Source organism: Pollachius pollachius, assembly GCF_949987615.1.
Source record: "Pollachius pollachius genome assembly, chromosome: 6".
NCBI classification, from domain to species: domain Eukaryota; kingdom Metazoa; phylum Chordata; class Actinopteri; order Gadiformes; family Gadidae; genus Pollachius; species Pollachius pollachius.
The window spans coordinates 17,747,815-17,756,629 of NC_136939.1; the positions used below are offsets into that span (position 1 = coordinate 17,747,815).

Here is an 8,815-nt window from a genome sequence, read left to right on the forward strand (position 1 = left end):
TTTTCCAACTCTATGAAATGGTCATGCTGGCATGCAGAATGCTTACGGTACATTTAATGTTACATTTGGTCGCTGCTTTATATTCACTTCCTTATAATTCACTTCCTGGATCATTTCTGTTCTGAGGCTGAATTTAATTACTGCCTTGGAGAACACTCATGAACATTAAGTATCCAATATGAGGAGAGGCACCAGATGACGGCTATTGAGAGAGTCCTCTTTTCTCCACCCTATAAAGCCGACCGATCCCCGACCTGCGTCTAATGCTTCTAATCGTCTATTGGCTGACAAGAGATCGGTATTACGTCACGTATGGATGTTGCCGGACATGTGGTACTTCGCATCATCATCGTGTCCGTCTATCTATCTTCGACGTCCATCTTTTATACACCATAATATGCTCACACATTTTGATAAGGTTTTAAAGATAAAGTTCTAAGAGATTAACAATTATACAAGTGGACCACGGTGTGGGTCTAGACCAGACTATCGCTGAACGCGGTCCTGGCCTGGTTTGGTTCTCCTCCTCGTCCGGCCATGCCCCGCCGTGTGATGCTCCTCTCCATGCTGCTCCTGCTGTCGCCGTCCTGGTTCTGCGACTCGGGATCGGCTCAGCTGGACGGAGCTCAACCTTCCAAAATAGGCAAGTCTGACCGACTGTCCGTCCTCAGGCCCGGCGTCCTGACGGCCATGTCTGCTGTTGATGAGCATGATCCACCTGCGAGCTGCAGGAGAAAACGCATCAACCAGGGATCCATCCCTGCGGGATGATTTGTTTAATAATTAAATTATTGGTCTTTATTTTGATTTGATTTGTTAGCTTTATACATTGCAGACATGTAGTCATACATTAAGAAACTAAGGAGGTACAATCAGTACCAAATCTACCAGCCAGGGGTAGTCAGTAGCTAGCTATAGTCTCAAAAAGTTGCGTGTGACCAATTCAACTCCTAATGTTACATATTTCATAAGTAAACGTTTTTCAGTTTCCTTAATGCCTAATCATTTATCACAATGCAAAATAGTATCAGAATACTTGTATTTACCTCGGATACTCTGCCTTCTTCACTGCCTCCAATGTTCAATGCATCATGAATGAGATAATAACAACACAATTAATCATTGGATTCCCCCTTAACAGCCGTTGTAGGTGCGGGGATCGGTGGTACCGCGACAGCCCACTTCCTGCGGCAGCATTTCGGACCAGAGGTCCAGATTGATGTGTTCGAGAAGGAGGAGGTCGGGGGTCGACTTGCCACAGTCACTGTCAATCACAATGACTATGAATCCGGAGGCTCCATCATTCACTCCCTCAATCTCCACATGCAGGACTTTGTGAAGCTGCTAGGTGTGTTTTTGCGTTACGTTCACATCCTTGTACACACAGATGCAGCAATGATAGAAAGGATCCTGAGAGGGAGTGAAGATAAATATCCTGTTGGCCGGCGTAGGATTTGGCTAATCTGTTTCTTCCACAACAGGAGTGGTGGAGATAACTTTCCATAAGCAAATATGAAATGTTTCCGTAACACTCTGAAGGAACCATCCACAGAGAGTGTGTGAAAAGCTTCCTTTAGTAACCATGATTCTCTGAGCGTTGACCTGTCCTCATACTGGCCCTGTGGCCCCTGCCCTACCAGGGGTCTGTAGGACCGAGCCCGCTAAGCCTCAGGGGTCCCTTCTGAGAAGGGACCAACTATATCGGCCCTTTGAACTTCTTTTCAATGTCATTGGATGTTTGCAATTAAGTACTGATGAATGTGTTGCCATGGAATACACAATGGTAATGTTTTTTAAAGGTTTGTTTCAGTGTTTTAACAAAGCACCAGTGCGTTATTCATAAGGAAGCATACGTGAGTACGGTGCACACATGACTTTGGTAGTAATCGGTGTGTTCGAGCACATGAAATAAAACTAAACATTTTGGGGTCAGAGTTCTAGGTAGGAAGGGCGTGTTTCCCTGTGGTAACAACCAGAGACTAACAAACACACGGGATGTTACTCTCGTTTTCTCGTCATAACTTATTTTAATAAAGCCACACAATGGCAAAGATGACTTTGTTGACAATCTCAGAGTATCAGAGTAGTGAGGTGTTCATTCAAACGGCGCTCATGTTAAGCTGTGATTTAAAGTTCTGTGTACGCTGAATCCCCCCAATCTCAGGTCTGAAGTACCGGCGCAGTGTGGCGGGCAAGACGGCGGTGTTCGACGGGGACGCGGTGGTGCTGGAGGAGACCGACTGGTACCTGCTGGACCTGTTCGGCCTCTGGTGGCGCTACGGGATCAGCTTCCTCCGCCTGCAGATGTGGGTGGAGGAGATCATGGAGAAATTCATGAGGTGGGTGGTGCTCTCCGTCACAGACCCACCGTGGGTACCTTCAGGATAAGGGGGAGGTGTTCATTGTGCGTGTGTGTGTTTGTTCTAGGATCTATAAGTACCAGGCGCATGGCTATGCCTTCAGTTCAGTGGAGGAGCTGCTGGCCTCTCTGGGTGGAAGTGGCTTCATCAACATGACGCAGAGGCCGCTCTCTGATTCGCTGGTGGAGCTGGGAGTGTCCCAGCGCTTCATCGATGAAATCATTGCACCCATCATGAGGGTCAACTACAACCAGAACGTCAGCATCCCGGCGTTTGTAGGTGAGGAGGGGAGAGGGTTGGGTTAGAGTGGGTTGCAGAAGTGTTCTTGCCAAGGATGAGTTTGAAGAGCTTTCAGTATTATTAGTAAGTGTTTCTCCTTTATTATTTAACTGGACTGATATGCTCCCTGTGATGGTCCAGGACAAAACATTTAATTTATTTTATCAATAAAACATATTATTTTTAATATGATTATTAAGAAGGAATGTGTGTGTGTGCGTGTGCGTGTGTGTGTTTCCAGGTGCCGTGTCGCTGGCCGGCGCCCAGACCAACCTGTGGGCGGTGGAGGGCGGTAACAAGCTGGTGTGCTCCGGCCTCCTGAAGCTGGCTAACGCTAACCTGCTGCAGGCCCAGGTCACCAGCATCTCCCCGCTCCACACAGGTACCCTGGCTCCTCCTAGATCCTGACCCCGCCCCCCAGTGGGGAACCGCGTGGTTTCATTGGCTTGTGTTCCTCTCTGCCGCCCTGAAGGAGAGGCGGTGCAGTTCCAGCTGGGCTTCACCACCGACGGAGAGACCCACTCCGAGGCGGCCTACGACGTGGTCGTCTTGGCGACGCCGCTCCAAGACAGCGCCGACTCGGGCGTCCGCTTCCACGGCTTCTCCCCGCCACTGGCGCCGCTGCCCGGCGCCTACCAGCACACGGTGGCCACCGTGGTCCACGGCTACCTCAACACCTCCTTCTTCGGCTTCCCGGACCCCCGCCTGTTCCCCTTTGCCAGCGTGCTGACCATGGATGCCCCCGAGCTGTTCTTCAACAGCGCCGCCAGCGTGTGTCCCGTCAATGTCTCCGCAGGCTTCCGCCGCAAGCAGCCCCAGGAGGCGGGCGTGTACAAGGTGTTCTCACCGCGGCCGCTCAGCAAGGCCCAGCTCAAGACCCTCTTCAGGTGGGCACGCGCTCAGCACTGCAGGGACCCCGGCTTCATAGAGAGACTAGTGACCGCAGACAGGGTAGTAGTCTTAAAGAGGACTTAACCGCAGGACTAGGATGAACAACCACACAACGATAAACCAACCAACACGGAGAATACATGAGACATAATGCACAACCACGAAATGATAAACCGACACCATCCACAAAATAATAACTTAGGAACAGACTGAACAACCATAATCAAACGACAAAGCAACATCCACCCTTACCCTGACCTCAGACCCTGTCCCCCACCCCTCCCCCCCAGGTCCTATTACTCGGTGCAGCTGACGGAGTGGCTGGCCTACCCCGAGTACAGCAGCGGCCAGGGCCTGCCCCCCGTGGAGCTGCACCCCAACCTCTACTACCTCAACGGCATCGAGTGGGCCGGCAGCGCCATGGAGATGAGCTCGGTGGCGGCCAAGAACATCGCGCTGCTGGCCTACCACCGCTGGAACAGGCAGGCAGACATGGTGGATCAGAAAGACCTGATGCACAAAATCAAGACGGAGTTGTGATGGAGGCCTGCGAACGGCTGAGCCCTGGAGGACGTCTCCTGGGGTGCCCCATCCAGGACTCACTGAGAGGGCGGTGGAGATAGGAGAGAGATAGGTGACGGAGTGTTTGACTGTGTGACTGTGTGCTTCGGGGCCCATCCGGATGTGAGGCCATTAAAGGTCCTCTGAGACCACTAAGGTAGGCTTCCTGTGGAGCTCATCAAATGTCTGGTCGGTTATGTGGTGCTGCGTAACAAAGACCAGAGTGTGGGTCAGAGCCCTGTAGCGTCCACTGCTTTGTTCAACTTCCTCAGCCTTTGGTTGCGTCACAATATGAAACCTTTATTATTAGTATTTATGTGTTTGTATTGAGAGGGCCGACCGATTTTTCACGTGTTCGTAGGGCCCTCTGGAGCGGGGGTGGGACTGTGGGCCCCTCTCCATTGAACATCAGGCGTAACAGAGAAGTTGTCTATGCAGCAGAACTGTCACCTATTCTGCCGCTGAATGTAGATCTGATTAGCTTAGTTTAGCTTAGTTTAACTTTGCCTAGCCTAGCTTTTTTATATTGGTTGCTATTAATACTTTTTTGTTTATTATTTGTATTAACATTTTTACTTGATAATTGCTTGTATTTGTTTCAGTATTATAGGATATAAGAAATAGAATGGCATGTGTGTGATCTGACTAGATCAGTTCATTACCTTCAATTCCATAAAAAATACGAACCAATATCTAAGTGAACTTCACTGGCAAAGCATAGATATCTAGAAGCGATGCAGTTAATGTATTTGCATATTATTTGGTAAGCACCAGTGGTATTCCTGTTGGTTTAAAGGTCCCACGGCATGAAAATCTCACTTTATGAGGTTTTCTAACAAATATGGGTTCCCCTGGCTTGCCTTTGGTCCCCCATTGGCTAAAACGTACGTTCGGTGTAAAACGAGCACTAGGTGTTCTGCTCGCCTTTGAAAAAACGGAGGCTCAAGCGCGCTGACTTGGAATGTGGTCCCATATGTCGTCATAAGGATCTAAACTCCTCCCCTTTCTCTCCCTGGCCCGCCCAGAGAATTTGGCCCGCCAATGAGACACGAGCGGTGTGTGTGTGTGTGTGTGTGTGTGTGTGTGTGTGTGTGTGTGTGTGTGTGTGTGTGTGTGTGTGTGTGTGTGTGTGTGTGTGTGTGTGTGTGTGATTACACAGTGTTTGCTGTTGATGTTATGGCGCATTGCACGTCGGTTCTTTGACGTCCCTTGTATTTCCTCAACGAGACTGTAGTTGGGGTTATCTCAGCCATGGTTGAGAAGGAATTGGGGGATAGGAACTTTGGCTTTGACTCCCTGAAGTATGAACTGCGACATGCTGCCTGCCGCTGGTTTCCGCGAGGCACCACCGCCGCGAAGCAGCACCGCCCGGCAGCGGGCAGCGGGCAGCAGGCAGCAGTCAAACGCGCGCTTCAGTCTACTTCAGGTTGATGTGGAATGAAAGAACCGGAGATGTTGGAGAACCCGACGAAGTTGTTTGTGATTCATAATATCGTATGGAGGCGCACACAGCTTGGCCGTGATAATATGTATTATATGATATAGATATCTATGTATTATATGATATTATTTAGATATAGAGCTCCAGGACTGTAACGCGTGTGTCGTACACACGCGTACACACAAAGTGTTGTACACGCTGTTGGTGTTATGGCGCATAACACGTCGGACTCTTGTCTCTGGTATTTCCACAACGAGACTCGTAGTGGGGGTTATCTCAGCCATGGTTGAGAATGAATTGGGGGAAAGGAACTTTGGCTTTGACTCGCTGAAGTACATGAACCACGACATGGAGGAGAAAGGGATTGTTGGCCTCGAATGTCTCCCGCTTGAGCCCCGCTCCCCGCTGCCGAGGGACCACCGCCTCGGTGCTGCAGGAGGCGGTGGTGCCTAAGCGCTGACCGCTGCCGAGGCGGTGGTCCCTCGGCAGCAAGGTTCCGGCGGGAGACAACCCCGGTCAACAATCCCTTTCTCCTCCATGTCGTGGTTCAGTCTACTTCTGATTGATGTGGACGTGGAAGAACAAGGGACGTCGGAGAACCCTACACGGTCGTTTGAGATTCATAATATCGTCTGGAGGCTCACACAGCCTTTGGCCGTGATAATATATATTATACGATATAAATATCCATGTATAATATATTATTTATATATAGAGCTCCAGGACTCCCGTGTGTTCTAGAATATTAACAGAACACGGCTAAAGGCTATGTGCGCCTCGCCATACATACACCACTGTAAACAGAGCGCTTGGTACCGTGGCTGCAAGCTGCTCAGGGCCACACTCCCACCCTCCTCCTTGACCCGCCTCGCTCCCCCTCATTTGCATTAAAGCTACAGACACCAAAACACCGCATTTGGGGGAAGCTCAGTGTGCGACTGGGTCGGAGTGGCTGTAACTCTACACCACGGCTGAATTTCAGGAACGTCTTTGAATATTGTGTTAGTGGCCCACTAATACCTATATTAAAGCATCCATAAAATAGCATGTCATGGGACATTTAAGATAAAACCACGGAGGAATACCTCAGTTAATCAAATACTAAGCATCATGATGACTGTGAAGAACCATGTTTAATGAAGACAAATCATCCCTCTAGTGCAGGGGTCAGCAACCTTTTCAACTTGCAGTGCCAGTTTTACATTTTCTCGTTAATGAGTGTGCCTTAAGCAACAATATATAAAAAATTAAGCTGAATCATGACACAGCGACCAAAAACATTTCCAGAAGACCTGGAATTGTACTATTTCCATATAGTCCACAATCATGCATCAACATTTTAAATGTTTTTTTGGTTGTTATATTTGCAACATGGGCTTACAAATTATAATTACATATGTCCCATCTTAAAACACCATTTTCAGAAACTCATTCAAAAACATATTTGCACTGTGAGAAATGTAAAAAACGAGAATATATGAGAATGTTGGAACCATCCACTTCAATATCTTTAAGACATGTACAGCTTTGCAAAACCATGTGAAGGCGATGCATAAAAGCCACTTGCAACAATATTTTAAATATTTTCTTCTCTATTACTCACAAAATAGGTTTAAAAACTATTAATTGATCCCATTTCAGAACACTGGTTTCTGTTACTAATTTAAACATATTTGCACTGGGAGGAAATGCCTAAAACAGAAGTGCAAAAAAAATCGGTAGTAATGATTATGCTGCCGCATTGTGCTGTGATTTTTTTTTAAGAATAATAAAATAAAAATTAAAAATACGTTTTTTTTGTTTTTTTAAGTGTGCCAATGATTATGCTGCCCCGTGCCAGTGGTGGCACGCGTGCCTAGGGTTGCCGACCCCTGCTCTAGTGGAATACATCCATACACAAGCTTTGACTTTCGGCTTAGCTCGGGCTTAGCTCAGGAGGTAGAGAGGTTGTCTTGTAATAGAAAGGTTGCTAGTTCGATCCCCTGTTCCTCCTAATTGAGTGTTGATGTGACCCTGAGCAAGACAATTAACCCTAAGTGCTCCTGACGAGCGGGCTGTCACCTTGCATGGTTGAGTCTGCCGTCTGTGTGTCAATGTGTGTATTAACGATGTAAGTCGCTTTGGATAAAAGCGTCTGCTAATTGCCCTAATGGTAATTGTACTTTAATTTACAACCACTGACAATCCAGACATTTATTTATTTGTATCCTTGCTTTTAAAAATAATCTCATTCCTTTATGCTATTAATTAATATTGCAATATCTGAGCTAGCTACTGGTTCTATGTAAATCACTATTTGCTACCACTCTATGAAGCCCAACCTTAGATGATTTATTTATCTGGCAACAAAGAAATATGTGTCATTTCCTATTGTGTTCCATAGCAGTGTGACTCAGCACTATTTAAAGGCTGAAGTGGGTCCGTTATCCATCATCAGAGACTAATTCAGAACAGCAGTGTTAACTCCGTGTTGCATACAGTGTTTCATATCTCTTATGTACTGCGATTCGAGGCCACATGTTGGCTACCACACAGCAGCTACGGTTAAAGCTGCATCTTGCTGAAGTGACCACTGGTCTGTCAGCTGAGGAACGGACTGTCGCCCGCTCAGCCACCGCTGCTGTTGCTCTTTTCTGGTTCAAGTCATGTTGTTCAAACAGCAACTCATCTTGAAACCCTGTTAGCATCTTGATCAATATCTTGAAAAGGGAAGACCTTGGGAGCTATTCAACTCTGGGCACGTGAAGAGACATTCATTTTCGCTTTATTTTGCTGTGGGAAAAACGCTTTTGTACATGTTGTGTGGCTGTAGGAATCATTGGTTTTACAATATAATGTGTCATTAAGAGAAAGGTATTGGCCAACAGAATAATGTGTCCAACATCAATATATCACACAGGCTTTGTACCTGTGAGGCATGGGTCTCAAAGCCAAAACCCCAAACAAGTGGACAAAAACATGCAGTGTAAATCACTGATAACATCTCGGTGTGTGAAACTATTTTAAAGATGGATAAAAATAGGATCTCAATTCCATCACCACTTCTCTATATAACACAACCCAGTTCAATCCATGTATCAAATCACAGCGTTATGGTTCATTTGTAAAACAACATTGGATTATGGAGGCTGTCACATTATTTAATAAAGCTAATATAAACACTTACATTTTATTCAGTCTTTTGTGGCATGTAACGTATTTGCAATATAAAATTGGGGGGACATGGTCATGGGAGAAAACAAATTATGTCTATGCTATTTAATATCTTCTTATCCAGTAATAC

General features: G+C 46.8%; 1 protein-coding gene across 1 annotated transcript; it reads left to right on the plus strand.

The window, feature by feature from the left end:
* Positions 1-353: 353 nt before the first annotated feature.
* pcyox1l (prenylcysteine oxidase 1 like) lies at positions 354-4,173 on the plus strand. Its single transcript, XM_079738122.1, has 7 exons — positions 354-643; positions 1,142-1,348; positions 2,165-2,339; positions 2,428-2,639; positions 2,881-3,021; positions 3,112-3,526; positions 3,821-4,173. Exons 1-7 carry the CDS (start codon positions 538-540, stop codon positions 4,068-4,070), a joined length of 1,506 nt encoding a protein of 501 aa, XP_079594248.1. The 5' UTR covers positions 354-537; the 3' UTR covers positions 4,071-4,173.
* The last annotated feature ends 4,642 nt before the right edge of the window (positions 4,174-8,815 follow it).